This window comes from Etheostoma cragini, chromosome 1 (assembly GCF_013103735.1).
Source record: "Etheostoma cragini isolate CJK2018 chromosome 1, CSU_Ecrag_1.0, whole genome shotgun sequence".
Lineage (NCBI taxonomy): Eukaryota > Metazoa > Chordata > Actinopteri > Perciformes > Percidae > Etheostoma > Etheostoma cragini.
This window is the reverse complement of record NC_048407.1, coordinates 22,894,247-22,916,898: the sequence shown is the minus strand read 5'-3', so window position 1 is coordinate 22,916,898 and position 22,652 is coordinate 22,894,247. Positions and strand designations below refer to the sequence as shown.

Genomic DNA, 22,652 nt, shown 5'->3' with positions numbered 1-22,652 from the left:
TCGCCTTTAAAAAGGGGATATAAAGGATTCGATGTGAATAAATTAAGTTCCACAAAAGCCAAAGAAGTGCACTTTATATCCTTCATGGATTTTTTAAGATTGAGGTTTAACATTTACCTTAATGAATGTACATTTGGTAGCTCAGGAATAGAAACAATGCAACATCTATTTTTTTATTGTAATGCATCTAATTTATTTTGGTAGAATTTCTACAATTGGATTTCAGCTAATAATTTGGTTATTCAAGCCCAGAAGGACAACAAAATTAGTATTTTTGTTCAGTACTTTGATAATACATGCTCAATAGTTTAACCACAAAAGAACCTAGTCCATGATTTACAACCTTGCTGAAAGAATTATCCATATTCTTAGATTCTTTAGAATTGTTTGAATCTAAAAATGGTCTTCATCTTCATGACCTGTTATCAGACCTTTCACATCAACTGACCCCAGATAGAAATTAAAGCATTACTATTTTCATTTTCTTTTTGTTCCTTTTTTGACTTATTTTCTTTTTTTGTTATGGCTTTTCATTGGATCCTATGCACTTTTGTTTATATTGCACTTTATTACTAACTATTCTGCTCAGTTTTCAAATAATATCAATGTTAGAAATGTTTTATGCTTATAAGATATTACAAAATAAAAAAGCGTTTCCTAGGATAGTGAAGCATAGCCCGCCCTAGTCCTCTTCTGATGGGCTTACCTTGGTATTCTTTCCCTAACCCTGACCAATCTCACTCCTCATGGCTACACCTAAACAATGTTTTCTATTAAAAAAATTATTCCTCCAGCTTTCAGCTATTTTCTCAAAAAAGCGTAAAATCTGGGGTGTGTACATAAAACATACAAAATGACCATTCATTTCCTGTTTATTTGATTTGTACTTAACCTAGTAAAAAAGATGTGATGGTAAGTTAGGAAGGGCATTGGGTTGCAGAACAAAGTGTTGAGTGTAAATACGGAGCAGTGGCCACCTTGCCAGTTCCATGGTGAAATATGTGACATCATCAAAGGTGACCTGATCGCTAACAATGACCATGGAACAGGATTTGAGACGAACAAGAATCAAATGAAAACTGCAATTGCAAAGCTGATCTTCATTAAAAAATAAATCAATCACTGAATTGTTGTTACAGCCAGTTTATTTGAACAAACTAAGAGAAACAATTCATTAATTTGAGAAAGAATAATGTGAATTATATAATGACAATAAATTAAAGTGCATGACATATGACAATGCATAATATACAGTATATGTTTGGTCAGCACTGACAGAAACAACTTGTCTTATTTGTCATACTGCAATAAAAACTATACCAAATTGGATGCTCGTACACACTCTTAGCTTAACACTCAGTGTGTCCTTTGTGTTTAAGTAAAGGTTAATCAACAAAGTCTGTATGCTTAGCATGCGATAATTTGCCATCACGTGGCCATATTTGCAAAAACTGACCTCAGGCTAAGTTCTCTGCGAAATTCATTAATATTTCAATCACTAAGTAGGTAAGATAGTAATGAAAATAGTAATGGTAATGACAAGACTGTACAAGACTGTACATTCACCCATGTTATAGTTTTGTGTGTCAATGTGTTGAATATTGCAAAAATCTTAAAAACCAAACAGTAGTTGACCTAAATTCTTGGAGGGGTTTGTGCAGTAAAAAGTGATTAAAACCTCATGTGGTAGATCAACCGTGGTAACCTCCGGTTCACATTAATGGTGCAAGTACCACAGTATCAATAATTAGATATTTAGATACATTAGTTTTGATGTCCAGGTTTAGGTGGCTGTTGAAGCAGCAGGGTGCCACTCCGTGAACGTTCTGTTCTGCATCTGCTTCACTCTGCTCACTAGGATCCCTTCTTCTTCTCCATGCTATAATAATACCAGAATGAACCAGTCAGAGTGAATACAATTCTGTTTTATCCCACAATCTTAAGTTTAAAGATCATTTCAGTAACTTTTAACATACGTTTCATTAGCGTAAATCTCATCATACGAGCGCTAAAGGCACTTGCTTGCTCTTTATTATACCTCTTCAGTTAAATCACTGATACAATGGTGAACTAGGTCAAAAGTCATTGTGGAAAATTAAAGACCAGACTCCAATTAAATGGAGAGAAAGACAAGCTTCATGACTATGCAAATAATATAAACAGTAGTTGCTAAGCCGTGTTTACAATGATAACAGCATATCACAGCATAGAATATTGCCTACTTGTATTTGATGAGACGAGCTCCCTGGGTCAGCTGTGCTGCCTCATTGGTCAAATGGCAAGCAAACAGTAGCCAGTTGCGTGGCTGCACCTTGTAGGCAAACCTCATGAAGAGCAGTGAATAGCAGGACAGAGCTGAGAGGAGTGAGAAAACACACAGGCATGAGTTTATTACAGCACTGTCTTCTTTTAAACCACTTACTGTGGGAAACTCCTTACTACTGCTCAAACATGTTACATAAACATGTCACCTAACCTAATTGCAAACAAAAAGCATTTTTCTGCCAGGTTTTCAGTACATTTGACACCCTCTTAAGGCCAAAGTAAATGTGCTATCATTCCAAATGTAACATAGAAAAGGGCAGTAACCAAAAATATCAAAAGTGCCCTAACATGAATTGCAGCTGTAATTTACTTTAACAAATCTCTTATGTCTAAGTAACCTTGAGATAAAGTACAAATTACAAACCTAACCCTATAACAAACTTGAACCAAAAAGGACGGGGTATTGCGCATGCCATGCATCAATCTGGGTTTATCTGTACGTGTCTCTGTGTCTTACCAAAGGTCATCCTGCCACTGATGATCTCGGGGCTCTTCTTCATGTCTGTGATGGCCGCTATAGGAAGACCCCAGTTTGCCACGGGACCCCAGAAATGCTAAAAAGATAAAAGTGAAAAAATATAGCAAAGACCATAGATACATGTGTTGGACATTTATCTTTAACTGGTTGTACAGAAGAACAGGACTAAAGCATAGCTACCATGTGAATACATAATAGTAAAACGTGTATTGTGAATCCCATTACTAAAAAGTACTGAGAAGAGAAAAACATGACAGGAAAGACTTGAACACAATACACCAATATAAGGTATGAAACAGAAAGGTAGACATAAACAAGTGGGCAGTCACAGATGAGGAGAGACACAGATTATCATTACTTACAGTGCTGTTGAACACGTTGTTTTTTTAGGGCCACATAGAAGAGATAACAAGACAAATACAGATAAGTCATGCTGAAATTCACCTCGTGATACAAGAACTGCTGCCACCTAAAATAGGTCATAAGTCAGTTTTAGACCAGAAACATTGTAGTACCTGGATAAAAATATTAAACTATGCTTAAAGTCATATGTCTGCCACAACATTCATAACAAGTTAAAGGTTAACTATTGGATTACTAATGAATCTTTAAAAAAAATATATATATATTACTGTATCATCAACTAAATGAAACACACCACAGAAAAAAAGGACCTTGTTTTGCCAGAAAGCCGAAGAAACACAAGAGCTGGGGCCAAAGGTCATACATAATGTGTGTCTTACCAACATCTACAGTGCAGTTGCTTGAATTTCTACTGGGTAAAAAAATAACCAAGAGATAACCTGTGACAAATGTAAACAAAGATGACCACTTGCATCACCATGTCATAATTTAGTATTGACTCTAAATATTAAGCATGCTTCTAAACTGTGGCTAGTACACACAACCCAATGGCATCATGTACACATTACCCAACATCTTGACAACACGTCAAAACCATAGACTGTATAAAATAGGTCAAAACGATCTCTAAGGATAGATTTGACACCAACCCCAAATTTGAAGAACAACACCGTTTAAGTTGCAATACTGTTGTTAAAGTAGATGCGACCTTATTATATTCAGAAATGAGGAACCTATTAAAATGATAACCTTTAGATATGTATTTAATAGCCAACAGATCAGGGATATTGATAAGTATTATTTTCACGAACTAACAGCTGTGAAAGTTGTGAGAAGATGTCTGAGACAGATTACAGGCGGTTTGATGTCAATATATTCAGAAATGAAAAATGTGTCGATTTTTATTGGTAACTATACCTTTATTTCTTGATTTTCTTTATTTATTTGAACTCATTCGCAAGTGTGAAATGTTTAACGGCTCTCCCTCTCTATAATGTAAGTGGTTTGAGATTTCTATGTTGAACCGCAAAAAAAGTATTAAAGACTGAAACAGCTGGTAAAGCAATTTTAAGACGGTCCCAAAGTATGTCTATTGTGACCGGTGTTATGTGTCTTCTGGTTTTTCCACTTACTGGTTTCCGAGCCTGTCCACACACCGTGTAAACCTTTCAATACCCACGTCGACAGATTCGCTACATTTTTACAAACATTTTACAGGCCTTTGCATGTCGCACCTCAACATAAACTGTACTGAACTGTACTGAATACCTGAGCACTACATTACTACTACATTCTACCGCGGGAAAATGTGTTTTGAAAGAAATCAGGAGGCTCCTTGTCGCGCCGGATTCGAACCCTCCTCAGCTTCGCTATCCACTAAACTATCAATAACCACGTGAACTTCCGGGAAATTAGGCTACTTTGTTTTACTTTGTTAGAACAACTGACAACATAGCCCTCCCATCGGACGTCAGTTTAGATAGAAATGTTGAACTAAAGAAACAGAGTTAACATTAGAGAAAGTTAAATCGTCCTTGAAAATTAGCAGAGAACAGAGATAAACGATGCCAATGTAACACATAGTAACGTATATTGTCAAAAATAGTAATGGACTTTCATCAAAACGTTGTCTACCCGGATCAGGACAGTAAATTCAGCCGGCTGTCAAACATTAACCAACGTTACTGAGCTGTATCTCATCACCAGACACCCAACAAGCTAATGTCGCTTTAGCATGAGTGCTAATAGAAATTTGAATGGCTTCCATGTTAACGTTGCATACCTCATCAAATAATCCCTAAAGTCTTTGCTCTTCAGGTGGTCAATAGCTTTCCGTGCAATTGTCCCTGCCATGATGTAACGCTGGGTTGATGTCTGTTTTGGCCGAGAAGAGCAGTCTTGTGTTGAAGGCTGAAGGGCGACTGAAAACTCAGCTCAGAGGACGACTGGCGACTGCTTCAATTTACGACCATAACATTGGCGCTTTACGATACTGTCGCAATTAGTCTATAGCAGTGCTCTTTCTCAACGGGACCATAGACATAATAAAGGTTATTAAAAAAAGAATAAATAAAGTTATTAGAGTCTACTTGAAGCTTTTTATATTTGTCTCTTTCACACACTCACACACTCACACACGCAATGTGGCAGCCCAGATCCTACTATGTCCCTCTCTGCTGTGGAGCTGTCCTCTGCTGAAACTGCTGACGGGCACCGATGTCCATTTACCAACATTTCGGCCCTTGTGTGTGACCACGGTTATGCACTGAAAAACTGGCTCAGATGCTAATCTTTATATGTTTAAAAAAATAATTATTATTACCGTATTGTCTTGATGGGTCTATTTAAAATGTGTATGGATGTATATGATGATTGATCTCCCCTCCTGACTTTCTTTTTTTCTGTATGGTGCTAAGCTGTATTGTATCTTATAAGGAAAGGATCAAATACAATCAAATAATCAAACATATAGTCTACTGTAAATTGTTGATCAAAGAGAAACCAGAGGATGCCATGCAGAAAAATGTTGTTGTAGAGAGTTTACCATAAAAGTCCAGATTCTTCGTTCTGTGCATTACAAAAAATAAGGATGATACAAAGTGTAGGGAAGCTGTAACGGATGCTGAGGTGTCATACTGTTGACTCAATATGTGTAAGAGACATCTGAGATTTAATCTTTTTTCTCAATTACTATGCTGGGATACAGAGGCCAATATTGAAATCAATTTATTTCAACTTATGAATACAAACTATAAACAAACAAACAAAGCAACCCATACCAATTTTATGCCCTGAATATCAGCAACTTGAATCAACGTCCACCATTGGGCCGCACTTCTGCATAGTTCTTGACCAACTGGGAGATTCTGACAACTTTAATGTCTTCTGGTATGCTATCATAATCTGACCACAAGTACTCTGGAGACAGCACCTTGGTTGGTTTGTTGTACAGCAGGTACCTGCATGACAGAGAGACCCACTGATAAGCTGGAAATCTCAGAAATACTGTAGATGAGATGTTCAGTGTCCACAGTACAGAAGATGAACAAACACTTAATACAGTCTTACTGATTAAGGGGAAATGTGACAAAGACAGGTTGGGAACTTGAAAAAAGGACAGCAGCAAAAATTACTGCAGAATAGGGAGTTAAATGTGACAATACTTGTTGAGGTGACTCTCTTCCTGCCACACAGCCTCAATCCCATTCTTGGCATCCTCCTCCGATTGTGTGTAACAGTATCTGAGAAAACAAAAGAGGTAGAACTTAGTTTTATTTGGCTTGTTTAATTTAATTTTTAAATGTGTTTAATTACTTGTTTCCTCAAGGAAAAGAAAAACGTGGTAACTTAATAATGTCGAAAAACAATAAGAAACTTACATAGGTGCAAAAACATCACAAAGACACAAATGCCAAAATGGTGACACTTTATAATAACCATCATTAAAAAATGATAAATTGATAAACCTTTAGTTAGGCTAATATGTACTGTTAACAAACATTCAAATAGTGATTTAGAATGTTTACTGATAATGTTACAATTTAATGTAAAAATACTATTAACTTGAGTTTAATTAACTCAACTCAACTTATCATATAAACATTTATTAGAGATGGTTATTATAAAGTGTTACTGAAACAATATAGCATCTACGTTTTTTTTTTCAATGTACCTTGTTTTGAAAGGCAAATATTTTTACACGTCTAGTAGGCTATTTAAATCTAAATATCCACTTTCTTGTCAGCTCCAGCTTTATCAAATCCTTACTAATTCTTTAATTAGTTTAATTAGTAAACGTTAATAACAAATAGCATTCAAACAATTATTTGTTGATGGTTACTTGACAAGCTTGTACATGTCCTCCAGGTATCCACCCCAGACAGCAGCAGTGTAATAATAGTCTCCTTCATCAATAGGAATATAGGCCTTGGATTTAGGCCGACGCTCATACGGGAACTGATCCCTTGGTCTGTTCTATGTAAATAAAATGGAGAAAAAAAACATTAAGCGGGAGAGGCTATAGCTGATACTTGTGACAGTGGTTAACGCTGTGGCTGATCAGAAAATTATCAAGAAATACTGTACATGACATTATTAATACAACATGGAAAAACACTTTGTAACTTGAAATTAAAATACTGTAGGAACAAGAGTAAAACCTTGTAGTAGCCTCGGTGAAGCACAGCCGACAGTTGACTGAGAGACTCCGCTCCAAAACGGCTGTGGAACACACTGTCTATGTCCATCATATAAAGATAGTCCGATTCATTACGGATCTAAAAACATTAGAGTTGAGGTGTGAGAATTAATGTACCACAGAGGGACTCAATTGAACCATCAATAAATGATATTTCAAAGTCCATTTGTTGTTGTTTTTCTTTGTAAGGGACTGTTTGTTTTTTTATTTAAGGGGCCATAACATTCAGAAATCAGCAAACTATATGTATGACAAAATTGTTACTTTAACAGTTTTTTACGTTTTTTCAATTGATTGCAACAAATGCGGACACGAATTTACCCGTGACTTCATCTGGAAAATTATTCACGATTTACCATGTCTGTAGACATGGTCCTTAGTTATTTATTTATGTTGGACCAGTCCAATATGACTGTCAGTTGAAATAAACCTTTTGTTGTAAGAAAACTTGTTTAATTTGTGCAGCATATTCCTAATCCATATTCCATTATCTATTTTGTAATTTTACATATGTTTAAAAATATCGGAATTCATGTCGATGTTCTAATATCACATTCTGTGAATGTCGTGCGACCCTCTCGATTTACCGTTGGACACACCACCGCATGAGACGGGACCGCATGAGACGGGACGGACGACATGGGACGCTCCAGACTGCAGCAATATACTTTTGAAATAATTGGGCAATAAGGCATGACCATCCCCAACAATTTATTAATGTCTTCTGTTCTGGTTTGTGCTTGGCAAAGACGTATAGATACCCATTGTTTTTCTACAACCTTGACATACAAGACTATGCAGCTGCCTTCTCATCTTACACACTGATCACACTCCACTGTTAGGGTGGCCATTTCAGCAGATTTATTCACTAACATTATTGTGGAACACAATAAGTATGGAAACTAAACAAACATTTCCTGTATTACTGCATTACCTTTAATACTAACTTACTCCTCTATTAAACTAGTATTTGCATGAAATAAAACAACAAAACCTTGAGACCATTCAACAAAGCACACTGGGTAATAACAAGTTCAAGACGTGAACTGGTTGCTATGGGCTATCACGAGGCTTCCTCAGTCACTGTATATTTTAGCGTAGGTAAAGCTGCCGAAACTGAACAATATGCAAAGACTGAGAGCGCTACATGGAGCTACATGGAAACATTTGCACCAAACAAGCCACTTTGAAATTTTGCTGTTTTCATGAATACAAAAGTTGGATGACCCTCCCCCCTAGGCAAAAAAAAAGTTGGGTGACCCTCTCCTCAACAAAGAATAAAAAGACATGACCCTCCCCTATTTTCCCCTGGTGGACCATCCCATAAATATCAAACTGTCCCTAAGAACGGAGCTAATTTTAAAGCATCAGCAATTGTAACTGGATGACAGAGACACTAGCTTTCCTGGTGTGTACGGCCTATTTTGTGTTTAGATACTTACCTGTTCTTCAATTGTGATGGTGGTCCATTTCATCCTGCCAAGTACTACTTCCTGCCAGCGTTTGGCACTAGGGATGGTCACAACTGAAATGTTCCGGCCCTTACCCAGTTTAATCTGCCCAGTCAAATAAAAAATAAAAAAAGAATTACAAACATCTTCTCAAACATCCAATCACAGTATATGAATATATCATAATTAATGTCTTTAGGAAAATACGTTTCAAATATGTCTTGCCACAATAATGTTTTGCACTAGTGGCCAAAGGAAGATTTTATGGCAAAACAATGTGTTAAGTGGAGAAAAAAAGTGTGTGCAAAAGTGCAAAGTGTACACAACAAAGAAACGCACCAATATGAAACAAAACAAAATTCTAAATGTGACCTTTTCCTTATTTACCTGTGTCTTCTGCATCTTTTGTGACTTTTCTTTTTTACTTTTCTTAAGCTGCAGTGCACTGAGCTCCTGTAGTATTGTAGTATTATTTGTTGATGAACTTCATTTTAATAATGAACATGGTCAGTGCCTTACTGTGCACACCGGTTTAAGGTTCAAGTTATCTTTATTATCCGTAAGGGGCTAAATGTTTTACAGCTCGCAGCTACCACATAAACATCATAGAATGGCATTGGTCTTTTGGTTCTACATCTTGGCAGATTTTATCTAAGGCCGGACAGAAGCAACTTGAACTTTCTTACCTTTACCAGCTGACAAAGGAGAATAATAGGACTGACTCGATAAAACCAGAAGAAAACATTTTCATGAAGGTATTGTCAACATTAAAACATGCGCTGGAGGGCTTTTTTTACACGCAGCATTCACATGAGTCTTGTAAGGTCAGCTTTTCATCAATAACAGTAAGATATTTGTGCTGCTGCACAACAACAACAGCTCGATCATTAAACACCACAGGAGAGAAGGATTCTTTCTAAAAGCAATGGCCATCTCTTTAGTTTTTGACACATTTATATTTGCTAATATATTGACCTAAGAGGAATAAACCACACAGGCCATGCTTTTTTATACATTATCAGGCTGTTGAAATTCAACTATTGAGGTTCAACAATTTTGAAGGTTCAAGGCCGTCGGTACATCAGCCTCCAGTCAATGACATCCTCACACTTTCCTGTTCAGGTGATTCATGTTGCATTCTACGCTATTGTGTGTCTTAACCACTGTCCCCGTGCTGATCCTCGGACCCCTTCACTAAAAAAGTGGTAAAAAAGCTGTCAAACAAACTGTAAATGTTTCATGAAAAGAGTGTACCTGATTCAAGTTTCGTGAACAAACAAAATACTAATACACCATCCCCTTTCATCCTCTTTGCTGTTTTAAGAATAAGCAATCAATAAAAGAGTAAAAATGTTATGTAGTGGCATTTATTGTTGAATGGGTATCAGTTAAGCTGTGTAGCAGTGTCATGCATAAAACTACTAACAACTCACTTTGGGAACATCTTGTTCATGGTCTGTGAAGATGTAGTAAGTGACCCTGAAGTCAACAAGAAAATACTTTTCACCTGACTCCAGGAACCCCTTCAGGAAACGTGTGTATCTGCCAGAAAGATTATCAATAAGGATTATTACATAACATGTCATTTGGCAGTTTTTATCCAAAGTGACTCACAATTGATATTTAGTGTGTGTGTGTGTATATATATATATATATATATACACACACACACACACTAGGGGTTAACTGTCTTGCTCAGGGACAGAGTGATTGATGTTCGCAGTGGGCGTCAAATCCAGGTCTCCCACACCAAAGGCATGTATCATATCCACTGCATCACCACCCCACCAACGGTGATTCATAGAATAAGTAGTATTCAGGTAGCTTTACAATTCCAGGTGTACAAGAATAGCCTGTGTACCTACTTGCCAACAGCAAACACCACCACAGCAACTCTTGGGTCCATTTTCTTATAGATTGCATCGATAACCACTGGATCAAAGGTTCCCTCCCAAACCAGAGGAGCATTCCAGTTCGTCACTGAGTTCACATCAGTGCGTCTGGGGAGAACAGAAAAACTGTGTCAAAAACGTTATCAATTTCTTAGTCTTAGTCCAGCTATGATCAGTAGTTTGGCTCTCTTTGATTGAAGTTGTGGCACTTGCAGGATGATTCGTGATATCCCAGAATATACACAGTTCCCTATAACAGGTACACAATGTCGGGTTTCACTTGAAGTGAGTTCAAAGATGTACATGGACACAGAATAATTGCACAGAAGTCATATTCTTTAAATAATAATTTAGATAAGAGTGGTAAAAGGGAGATAAAATGTTGTCATGTATAGATTTTACACAGCAGAATAATGTGATATCTGTTTAAATAGCTTACCCATTCTGTGTGCTTGGCTGAGCATATTTCAGTCTGGTAAAAAAAAAAAAAAAAGAGGGCAACATTTATCACCAGAACCATAGCAAGAGTAAATACAAAAGTTATTTGAACCAGCTGTTCCTGATTCTCACCCAGTTTGCATTGTTAGTTCTCCGATCCTCCAGCAATTGCAAATGCTTTAAAAGGAAAACACACAACCGTTTTTACAGATTTTACACAGCAGTATAATGTGCTATCTGTTTTTAATAGATTGCCCATTCTGTGTGCTTGGCTGACCATATTTCAGTCTGGGGAAAAAAAGAGCAACATCTTTAGTGTTCCATAGAGAAAATGCATAAATATAACAAGTAACAACCAATACCACAAAGACAGACAATAACAACAGAGGATTGTGGAGTCCTAAAAGGTAGATGCACTATTAGACCCCTTTCAGTTTGCTTACAAGCAACAGATAGTGTCAGTGTTCTTCAACAGGGCGACGATGTGAACCACAGTGGTTACACTTTACTTGAAGATATTTACATAAGTAAGAGTAACATGACACTATCATAAAACATTATAAACAAGTCATATAGGTTTATGACATAAAGTTTCTTATAGTAAGTGTCATTTGGTTTTGTCATGACAAGTTATGGATAGGGTTAGGGTTCATGTGACATGACAATGACATGTCACTCTAATGTAGAAAACGTGAAGTAAAGTGTTACTACCAGCCATAGCAATAGTAAATACAGAGCTATTTGAACCAGCTGTGTCTGATTCTCACCCAGTTTGCATTGTTGGGTCTCCGATCCTCCAGCCATTGTCCGGGCAAATGCTTTAAAGGAAAACACACAATGTGTTTTTATAATATAACATGATTTATTTAATAATTCTTTACTGAAAGCTTAGAATTGATGCATCCTTTCTGTCTTACAGCACCCTCACCTGGAGGATGGGGTGCTATGTCCTAAGTAGATGTAGATGCCCCTGTGAAGACACACAGATATGAGTTAACTATAGAACAGCCAATTAAATGGAATACAGTGGTATTTACAAGGTTTCCTTGTGAGAGTGTACAGGTCAGCATTAAAATGTTTTGTTGTTCTGCCATATAGTGTAAAAATGAAATGAATGCTCAGACACCAGAAATGAAGATTGTGTCACGGTTTTGTTAAATTTCTTTTGTAGTGTGTTTCATGCTTTCTGTTTGTTTATCTAATTCCTGTTTTGTTTTGAAATCCACTGTTTGGTTACAACCTTGGTCACTTGTCTTCATGCATTGGTCTGCTTTCATGCCCAAATGATTACTATCTCCGCCCCTAATTTGATTCACCTGTTTGCTTTCAGCTTCCCCTCATCCTAGCACTTAAATACTCTCCATTCCAACTTCACCTCTGCCACATTGTAGTTGTCTCTATGTCACTCTTTCCAGCTTTTTCTAAGCAGATTGTTTCCCTGGTGTTTTTAGGTAGTAGCCTGTTTCCCATTTACGATTTTTGTCTTCTCCTTTTGTACTTTTCCCTAGCTGAGTCTTACTGGACTTCAGCCTGCCTTTTGACGGCAATTACTGCCTTTTCCTGCTGTACTGTTGCCTGCATTGTTCTTTGGAATATAAAAGTACTACATTTTTATCACCTGTCTGAGTCGTGCATTTGGGTATGCCACTGTACGGTGAGAAGTTGGCTTGCAGTGGGCTAGCCACACACATAGCTATATTCAGTTCAATCTTCATTGTCCCTGACGTGAAATTGCGCCTGCAGCCATGTGACTAAACTAAACAATGGTAACAGTAAACAGCAGAACAGCAGAGTAATTAAATCTAAATCAATCAGGTATTGCATTGCATGAACTTGTTGAAGAAGCATAAATGTGTGAAATTCTAGCTTAATACTAAAATAAAATAGAGCACAAATCGGTGAACAAAAAACAAGTAAGTCTATAGTGTGTTGTTAATCGGTCTTGGACATTTTGAAATACGCAGGTGGCTCTGCGGAGCAGTTGTGCTGTTTGATGATGTTAACATCACACTCCCAGAGAACCTTGAACCTTGAGCTATAAAAATAAAAATTACAGGTGAACATCAACATCAACATCAACCTGATCAACAGGTATGCATATCCCCCCTTCATGACCTGAGCAAAACCAACATTTTAAATCTATGTGTAGATAAAAAGTCAATAAAAAATATACATGTTGAAGTCTAAAAACTAAACATGAGCAAAGCAGACACTGTTTACAACAAGTAAGATAATTTTCATTGTATTTAATCTGTGCGTCTTTTACCCCAACATTTTGGGTAACTCCATAATTTTGTTGATGTTTAATGTTTCTGTTTTATTTGCTTTGTAATAAAGCTTGCAGGTTTAGTGTTTAAGTACATTAGCTATTAATCTTTAAAAAATCTTAGGCCAAAAAGAAGAAAAACAAACATGTCCTGGAAAAGGAGCACAATATTTAACCTAGTTTGGTAAAATATGGTAAGATATATTACAGTCATTTTTACAGACTTTATTACTTGTAAATGCCTTTGCCATGTAGAATCTAGCTAGAAGATATCTAAAAAAAAGAAAAGAAAAAAAAGGAGACATTTATAATTTTGGAAATGTTGTCTTTTTCCCCTGTTTACGTTTACCTTTTATTCATTTAATACATTTTAGTGAAGTAAAAAAGAAAATCAGGCAAAAGTCTTACCCCAAAAAGACCAAAAGACTTGCAAGACTGGCGAAAATATGGATCCTGGAAATATAGCACAACATATCCACTCTCTGGATGGTATATATTAACTGTAACTGCAACACTACTGAACATCAGAAAAACAAGATAACAGAGACTAAACTAAATTAAGAGCCAGTGTAACCTAAAAAAGGCAGGGTGGTATTTCCTTAACCTGCTACGGCACAGGTGGAAGTTCTACTGATCACTAGGAAAGATAAAACAGGGTCTTAAAAAAGAGACAGAGGGGGGAGGGAGGGGGCGCAGTGTTGGATTTACATCATCACCATCCTGTAGGCCTACTGCATAAAATGGCAAGTAAATGATTGAAGGACAAAGTCTATAAAGACAAGAGATAGGCTACTGGTATTTGTTGTGCACCCTCTTTTAACTGGTATACAGCAAGCCAATAATCAACATCATTTTCAATTGAACAGTGTCAAAATAAGACCTCCTTTTCTGCATCTTATACTTGACAGGGAAGTCCTAGTTTGACTCACACCTGATACAGCCCATGTAATCTACAGCACAGGCAGATTAGGGAACAGAAGTTACGTAAAAAAACCCACAGAACCAAGCCATTTAATCTCAGAATAGGTTAATAAGATACATACTTACAATATAAAACAGTGTTCAAACCTTTTTTCATAATAGTGACTTCAAAGTCATTTCACACGTGGTCCGACGTCGTTAAAATGCCTACAACTGATTTGTCAAAAACAGTTCTTGTGCATTTGAAGTGCCCCCTCGTGGTCAATTTGATTGAGTCTTGCAGTGTTTGTGTGAGGTCATTATGTGGACATTTCCTGGGAGTGTTGTGTTGATTGGACAAACATTTAGTCATTTATAGCGTGATTTGCGCTATTTCACCTGCAGTTTGTTTGCGTGAAACTTTCAGGACGTGGTTCAGGCACTTATGAGGACATGGAAATGGAAATGTTTGAAAAATGTTCTTGGCAGACCTTAATGGTCCTTCAGGCTTTTTGTAGAGCACTGTCACTCCCCAATGTAAGGCGAGTACCGATTTGAGGCGCGCATGTGTCACTTTACGACAGGTAGCATTTAAGATGCTAGCGAGAGACTTCTGTTATGTCAATACAGTAAAAATGGTCCTACTTAACCAAGTTTGTTCACTGCTGGCTACAAGTTAGCAATCAAACACAACAAAGGCTGTTAGTTAAATGGTGTTTTGAGCTAAGGTTACCAATCAATCAATCATAGCTAAAACGTTTTTTGAAATGACTGCTAGCTTTGCTACAAGATAGCAGTCAAACACAACAAAGGCTGTCCACTGGAATGGCGTTTTGAGCTAACGTTAGCAATCAAACAATCATAGATAGCTAAAACGTTTTTGAAAAGAGTCCCATCTTCTGTTATTGTTTGTAATGAGAAATATTATTATTTCATGAATTTCTCAAATTGCAGTATGCCAGTTATGCCGTAAACTGTTTAAATCTGAGCAGGTCCGTCAGACACCGCCTACCAAGAGCCTGGGTCTGACCGAGGTTTCTGCCTAAAAGGAAGTTTTTCCTCGCCACTGTCGCACTGTTGCTTGCTCTGGAGGAGACTACTAGAACTGTTGGGTCCTTGTAAACTCTGGAGTGTGGTCTATCTGTATAGTGTCTTGAGATAACTCTTGTTATGAATTGATACTATAAATAAAATTGAATTGAATTGAATTGAACATCAGGCATTTTGGGCCGCAAAAATCTCGAAAACAATCCTTGAGGGACTTGTTAATATTCTCTTTGTAGAGTTTATGCATGCTTATAAAATATTTCCATAGCTTTTAAAATTATAATCTTATATTATTTAGCGTGACTTTTGTGAAAGGATAAATGAAGTATCTGTAACCTCGGGCACCCATATAATAATTTTAATACTCTGTATCAAGTATGAAAACAAATTTAGTAACAGGCTCTATATTTAAAGCTCAAGTTAAGCCATCTTATCTCCTGATGATATACACTGTTGTTAATCATGGCATGTTTCTCAGACTCAAGAAGTAAATGTTCACTGACATTTTCTCCTTAGCTTGCAGCACATCTGTTGTGTATTTGGACTGAGATTTTTGTATTTGTACTTGCATTTTGAGATACACAGGGTGTGCTTGTGACCCTCTTGCCCGTCGCACAGATTTAAATTAATGGCTGAATAACTCTGCGTTTCTATGCAACAATAGATTTCAAATCGTATTATGTCTTACTACTATTATTTTCATTTGTCATAGTAGGAAAAACACTCAAGCTCCTTTTCCCTTATAAATTACGTCGTGAGCACCGAGAACGAGACTGTTCAGTAAATTATTTGATTGTTTGTGTTGTCTTTAGTGTATAGGCGCCGCAAACCAACAAGAAGGATGTTAGATACATACAAGCTGTTCACAAAATCAGCAGTAATGCCCGATAATATATTGCAATCTAGTACACTGACCCTGCAGGAAAACTTAAAAGGTTCCTTTTTAAATAGATTTGTTTTTAAACTTGTGGCCTTAGTATTGCTGTATTGCTTTACATTGCCAGGTGCTCCTGTTGTTTTGGCAATCCCACATGATGAGTTTTTTTATTGTGATGGACAGGGATTTATGGCGGTGGGGTGGAGCTCTGGGTTCCTTCTTATCCTAGTTGAATGTTCTCTGTAAAGATATGGCTAAACGTTTCTCATACGGCTAAAGGCTACTGACAGTAATGAGTTTATGCATTCTTAAGCTTTTATGACAGGGTCCAGAAAGTCTATTTTCATGATAATCCTACAAGGGGAAATTACAATTTACACTCTGTTGTTATTACACACAAGCCTGAATTACACACACATGCTCAGTACCATGCAATAATGGAGAGATGTCAGAGTGAGGGGGCTGTCCATGGAAAGGCACCCCAAGCAGTTGGGGGTTTAGTGCTTTGCTCAAGAGCACCTTGGCAGTGCTCAGATGGTGAACTGGCACCTCTCCGGCTATCAGTCCACTACCACACTGTGGTCCGCGTGGGGACCTGAACCAGCGAACCTCCGATTCCCAACCCAACTCCCTACTGACTGAGCTACTGCCGCCCTATGTTCTGCCTGTGAAAAAAACACATGGGGGTCTATGGGTGTAGTGTTTTGACAGTTTGGTATTTTCTTGACCTTGAAATTCACTTTATCCATAATCAGCACAATCAGCAATGTTGTGGGTGGGAAGCCTGTTCAGCTTCTTCTATTTGTCGCTGAACAAGTGCCCCTGTTGGTATTTTTGGTGCTGGAAGTGAGGGGATGGCTCATAGCTGGCAGGCTGAAATATATTCACATTTCTTTAAATAACCTGCCTAATGCAAAGGCAGATCTGTAGGCTGACGCTTATGGACAAACTGTCTACCTTTTTTTGCTAAACAGTAATGATTTTATGACATCAAGGGACGGATAACTCAAACAGTTAATGACTAACCTAGATCTATATGTGGTGCTGCATGTTTGTCACTGAATCCTGTTCCGTGTTTGTTCTCTTACATTTTCCTATAAAGTTTCAGCAGTGCTAGGCTGGGCCTACCACTCATGAATTTATTTTAATACCCATTTATGTGTGAAGTCCACCTGTGCCATCTAGCCTCAGGCTATGATATAACGATGTTAGGACAATATTCAATTCTCTGCAATTTCTTGTCATTTACTTTTTTTAATTAGTCCTTGGACAGGAGGAGTTAGAGCTCTCAACACTGATGTGCTGATTGTCTTCATGTGCAGCATAATGGATGTTTATCTTAAAATCAGATTAACAATTTACTTGTCTCCAAGCAAATTTGGGGAATGTACTATAAATTGCTGTCATTTAGGCTTTTTATCTATCCATCGCTGACGATAGCAAAATTCATTTACATGCATATATGGCATGTAAGTAATTTACAAATGAATAAACTAACTAAACTTTTTAAACATAGCGTAGCATATACTTGAAAATGGTAATACCCCATGTTTTAAACACCAAAGGTTGCATTCTGTAATAACTGTATAATATGTTTTTTTGTGTATTAATTGATCTTTTTTGCAGCTTTTATGGATGACTTTGGAATACTTGCATGGATTTTGCAATTTAAGGTGGACTTGTTACCCAAACTGAGCTTCAAGAATTCTACCACACAAAGGACTGATCATATATTTTCCCAATAATCATCATCTCAGTGTATCGTAATATGCTCAAGCACTCTGTTATTGGTACAGCATCAGTATTGCCACATGTTCCGTAGTTTAACTAAGGTGGACCTCTCTTCTCTTACAGCGAACTGTTTCTTTTGCCAATTCATCCATTTACGTGTTGATAGTTTGTTTTTTCGTTTCAACCACAAAACAAAATAGAAAGAAAGTTGTTTCATTTATTATTTGCATAAAATAACAACAGATTAACAACAAAGGGAGCTTTCAACTAAATTAACTACTTTGCAAGTGAACATAATAGAACATTTTTTTAACAATTTAATAATTTATTATTTGCCTAAAACAACATCAACACAATGGTCAGTAACAGATGAGCATAACTCAATTTAACAGGCCCCCCAACAACAACCTTCCTAAAATAAAAACAACACACACTCCTGACTACGTCAGTGGTGCTGAGGTGGAACAGGTGAATAGTTTTAAGTTCCTGGGAATCCGCATCACAGAGAACCTGACATGGTTGTCTCACCTCTCTACGCTGGTGAAGAAAGCTCAAGAGTGACTGTATTTCTTGAGGAAGTATAGGAAAGCCAAATTCCCAGGCCAAGTTCTTGTTAGCTTTTTCAGAGGAGGAATAGAAAGCATCCTGACTGGAAACATCCCAAACTGGCATGGGATGTGCACGGCCCAGGACCAGGACCTGGACCTGAGGGCTCTGCAGCAGGAGAATAAAACTGCTCTGATGATGATAACTAGGTTGCAAATAAAATCAAAAACAAAATGAAATGAACAACAATAAATACATCTGTTTCAGTAATCTTGATTTAAAACAGTTACCAAAGGCACAATACAGTCAGTCATTTAAATACTGCCATCTGCTGGTAGAAAGGGAGAACAGTTTGGTCCATTACGTTGAAACCACATAAAATATTAATTTAATTATATAATATATCGCTAACAATAACATCTGCACAAACAAGTTTTTAGGTTAACCTATATTACCAACTGTATCTAACCAAACAATGCGCTCATTAAACGTGGATGTAGTAGTGGCTGAGTACGTGGATAGGCAAGATATTACATAACTGTAATAAACTACTGTTGTTAACATATTTCTTTCGGTCCAGGTTCATATAAGCCTATTTATTGATTGATTTTTTTTCTTTTTCTTTTAGAGTTATTCTGGTACAACGTTATTACTGCATATTATGACCGTTCTGCTTGGTTTTTATTTTTAAAAGCTATATTTACTATTATTTCCGGGTCAAGTAGGCCCACCTGTCTTTCTTTTAATGTAGAATGTAGATCTTCAAACGGAGAAATGAAAATAAGAATTAAAAAAACAACAAAAAAACGGACCGTTATTTGAATTTGGTTTAGCTGTTTTTTGAATTCAGAAACCAAAACGGGAGAACGGCTCTTTTTTTTTTTTTTTTTTTTTTTTACCGTTTCTTTGTTTTTGGTTTGAAACGACAAACGAAAAAAAGTGTTTTTCTTGTTATTTCGTTTTGTGGTTCAAACGAAAAAAAAAAAACTTTAAAAACATACACCGTACATTTCACTGCTATTTTGTCTGGCTCGTGAACACCTACTGTATGGTGAACACACTTCCTCGCGAGTCGAATCGCGCAGCTCTGCGCGTTCCTTTTCATCCGCGTGCCCGTGTGTTAGCCTGTGTGTCTACGCTGAGGGATTCCATCAAGAAGAGAAATGCCGTCAAAAATCATCTTTGATACAGAAGATCAAGCCATGGAGGACGACGTGGACACTGTCGCGGAGGCTAAACCCCTAAAGGTGAGCAGCGTGTGTCGTGTCGCCCTGAATAGACTTAAATCTCCATGTCGCTTTAGTGCGCGGTGTCTCTGTTTGACAACATGTGGCCGAGCCTTTAAACCAGCCATGGCTGAACGTGCTAGTTGTGCTAGTAGCTGCTTACTTTTAGGTAACCAGCGAAGATGTTTACGGAGTAACACTAGTAGTGACTTGTTATTGACATAGTGTAATTAACAGCTGTGTAAATTAAGAAAGTCAACATTAGCATAATAAGGTAGTCTAGCTAAAAGATCACGTGGCACGCCCGTGTGAAAGTTAGCTTCACAACGTGGAAGGCTTTAACACAGGCTACTGCTTATATCTGTATGTTAGATGGAAGATATATTTAGAAAGAAAAATCAAGGGCACATCTCCTGAAATGTGTTGCTGTTTACTTGTAACCTCCCTTGAAAGTGCAAGTTGTCTTTTTACAAGAAATACAAGGTAAAAAAACAAATATGCATTTAGGCTATATGCGCTGCGGACGCGACCTGATGACGTTTGATACAGCTGGGCTCGTCAGCTGGTAGTCAGTTATTAGACTGTGCAAAACAACCTGCTCATAACAGTACAACCAATAATTTAACATGATGAGAACTTCTAGCCTGTTGCTAATGCTTGTTATTGTTGATTAATGATATGTTTTCACGAAACATTCCCAACTCAAGCTCCACTTACAGTAAGATGAACGTTGGGATTGTTTGGTCAAATTACTATAACAATAATAATATTTGTGTTTAACTGAAGATTTATTTAATTATAAACAATCGTTTAGAATCACTTAAAAATGATTTATTTATTGTAATATTTATATTTAGTTTTCCCAATAATTATAACAAATGAACCAGTGTTCTATATCTCTTTGGTATATTATACATAGTGATAGGCAGACAAAGCATAATGAAGCTTTGGGACTCTTTTTCTATTTGTCCTGAAAAAAAGATTCAAAGCTTCTGGGCAGCAAGCACAGTCACCTCTGTCAGCCTCATAGACAGTAGACACGTGGGTTCAAAGAAAGTTCAGGAAGCCTGCATGTTATTAAATATATAATACTTTTGTTCAGAGGTGCTGCATTAAGTGTAGATGTTTGTGCCACATGATACAGTAAAATAATGAATGAATAGTACAAAGGGCCAAGATACAAAATAATTAAGCTGATACTAACTATTAATGCACCTTATTGGAGCGTTTTAGCCCTAGTAGTGTCCACTATGGCCACATGTGTATAAACATGGTTGATGTTTATGTATCATTTCATACAAGTCACAAAGAGATGTGGTGATGGGAGAATGGTATTCATGGAATTAGCTTACTTTAGATTAGATTACTTGGTATCAGGTGGAAAGTTCTCATACTTATGATTGTCGTTTTAGTGTACATTGCCATAGTTCTAAGTTACTCTCCTCTTTTTTTTCCGCACTAATTTGCCAATTTCATAGTTTTGCTGAATAGTCAAACTGAATGAAGCGCTTTCTGAAGCTCCAATGAGGTTTGAAACTTTCGATGTTAAAAGATATAATTTATTTGAGACACAGCGCCAACATAATGTAGGGAAACAAGCTTCAGAGTTTTGAAATTATCCACCCATATTTAATTATACCTCACGTAACCACAATTAAACGTTGCCTGTCAGTGAAATTTCAATACCATAAGATAACTGCAAACTAGAGGGTACTCAAAGAGCAAATATTTGTCTGTCTTAGATCTTTGAGAAGCTACCCAGTAATTGGTTGAAACCTTCTTGCCTTCATTGTTTTTTTTTAAAAACAAAAGAACAAGACCAAGGAGGGCAAGAAACTGAAGAAGAAGCAGTTGCAGGACCAGGAAGCGCAAGAGGACCCGGACTGTGAACCTCCAGCACCGAAGAAGAAAAAGAAAAAAGACAAGCTGGCAGTGGACCATATGAACGGCCACATAGATGAGACCACAGACATGAACGGCAACAGTAATGGCGTCGAAACACCAAAGAAGATAAAGAAGAAAGCCGAAGGAGACACAGAGGTCAGTGCTGTGTCAGTCTCAATACGTAGTGACCCGTTAGTTAGACTTACATAAGAAAAAGGCCTTGGCTTGGCACTAATATGGACAACAAACTATTATTATCCATCAAGTTAGAAAATGTGTCCTGCTACAGGGTTTCTGTGGGGTCTTCAAAGGTCTTTGAAGGAATTTGAAAACACAAATTTAAGGCTTTAAAAGGTCATAAGTTAAATTTGCTTTCTAGGTCTTTGTCATATTAATGTAACACTACTTCTAATATTCATTTAAATGCTTTAGAATGTTTATTCTGTTTCCATGGTGTTGTAGTTCTTTCTTTTGCTAGTCCAAATATAATCAGCCTGTATTACGTGTAAAATGAGACCAACACGCAACTTGTATTGCAGCCAAGCAGCTTTTGTGTTATTAGCACAAGTCTTTTTTATGGCTGCATGCTTTAATCACAGTCAAAAAAAACGTACTGTAGAAGCTGAGACCTGACCTACCACTTGCGGAACACAGGACAAGCAGAAATGGACAAAACAAACAGGCTAAATAAACTTGTTTATTTTTAAAGCATATTTTAAATTCCATTGTAACAATTTAACAATTCCCAGCGGCAAACTGAGCTTGCTGAGGTAGATGTGATGTGAGAGCAACCTGTCTGAAAGTTGTAAGTCTTCTGGCTGCTGTGCCAATGGAAACCTCAATCATTCCCAACTTTGCAGAGACGGTGAGCATAGGTATATGTAATGAGATAACATAGACACAAGCTAATTATTGCTAACTAAAATGCTACTTAATATTAGCTAGTAATTAAACTTAAACGGCTAATGGAAGTCAAAACTGCCTGCGAGCTTGTCCTGTACTATACGGTAATTTTCCCCTATGCAACAGT

At 37.1% G+C, this 22,652-nt stretch overlaps 3 protein-coding genes across 6 annotated transcripts in view; 1 reads left to right on the top strand and 2 right to left on the bottom strand.

Moving 5' to 3' along the window:
* Positions 1-1,127: 1,127 nt before the first annotated feature.
* On the bottom strand, positions 1,128-5,211 carry mpc1 (mitochondrial pyruvate carrier 1). Of its 2 annotated transcripts, none has more exons than XM_034872693.1 (5): positions 4,950-5,211; positions 3,166-3,169; positions 2,783-2,879; positions 2,223-2,355; positions 1,128-1,879 (listed from the first exon to the last, which is right to left on the bottom strand). In XM_034872693.1, the coding sequence occupies exons 1-5, from the start codon at positions 5,018-5,020 to the stop codon at positions 1,855-1,857; spliced, it is 330 nt and encodes a 109-aa protein (XP_034728584.1). In that variant the 5' UTR covers positions 5,021-5,211; the 3' UTR covers positions 1,128-1,854. The 2 variants fall into 2 exon arrangements, with proteins under 2 accessions (XP_034728584.1, XP_034728593.1); XM_034872702.1 differs by lacking the exon at positions 3,166-3,169 and adding an exon at positions 4,853-4,856 and having other exon boundaries at positions 4,950-5,134.
* Positions 5,212-5,957: 746 nt separating this feature from the next.
* On the bottom strand, positions 5,958-14,032 carry LOC117945063 (globoside alpha-1,3-N-acetylgalactosaminyltransferase 1-like). Of its 2 annotated transcripts, XM_034872319.1 has the most exons (12): positions 13,820-14,032; positions 12,074-12,115; positions 11,913-11,963; positions 11,278-11,322; positions 11,147-11,179; positions 10,681-10,815; positions 10,249-10,357; positions 8,807-8,920; positions 7,327-7,443; positions 7,008-7,141; positions 6,331-6,408; positions 5,958-6,126 (listed from the first exon to the last, which is right to left on the bottom strand). In XM_034872319.1, exons 1-12 carry the CDS (start codon positions 13,882-13,884, stop codon positions 5,979-5,981), a joined length of 1,071 nt encoding a protein of 356 aa, XP_034728210.1. In that variant the 5' UTR covers positions 13,885-14,032; the 3' UTR covers positions 5,958-5,978. The 2 variants fall into 2 exon arrangements, with proteins under 2 accessions (XP_034728210.1, XP_034728216.1); XM_034872325.1 differs by lacking the exon at positions 11,278-11,322.
* Positions 14,033-19,529: 5,497 nt separating this feature from the next.
* The window catches only part of ddx21 (DEAD (Asp-Glu-Ala-Asp) box helicase 21), a 10,747-nt gene continuing 7,624 nt past the window's right edge, over positions 19,530-22,652 (top strand). Inside the window, exons 1-3 of one of the 2 annotated variants that reach the window (XM_034872299.1) lie at positions 19,530-19,759; positions 21,551-21,778; positions 21,834-21,839. In XM_034872299.1, coding sequence (XP_034728190.1) covers positions 19,676-19,759; positions 21,551-21,778; positions 21,834-21,839 — 318 coding nt within the window. In that variant the 5' untranslated portion in view covers positions 19,530-19,675. The remainder of the gene's footprint in view (positions 19,760-21,550; positions 21,779-21,833; positions 21,840-22,652) is intronic. The other variant, XM_034872307.1, reaches the window with a different exon arrangement.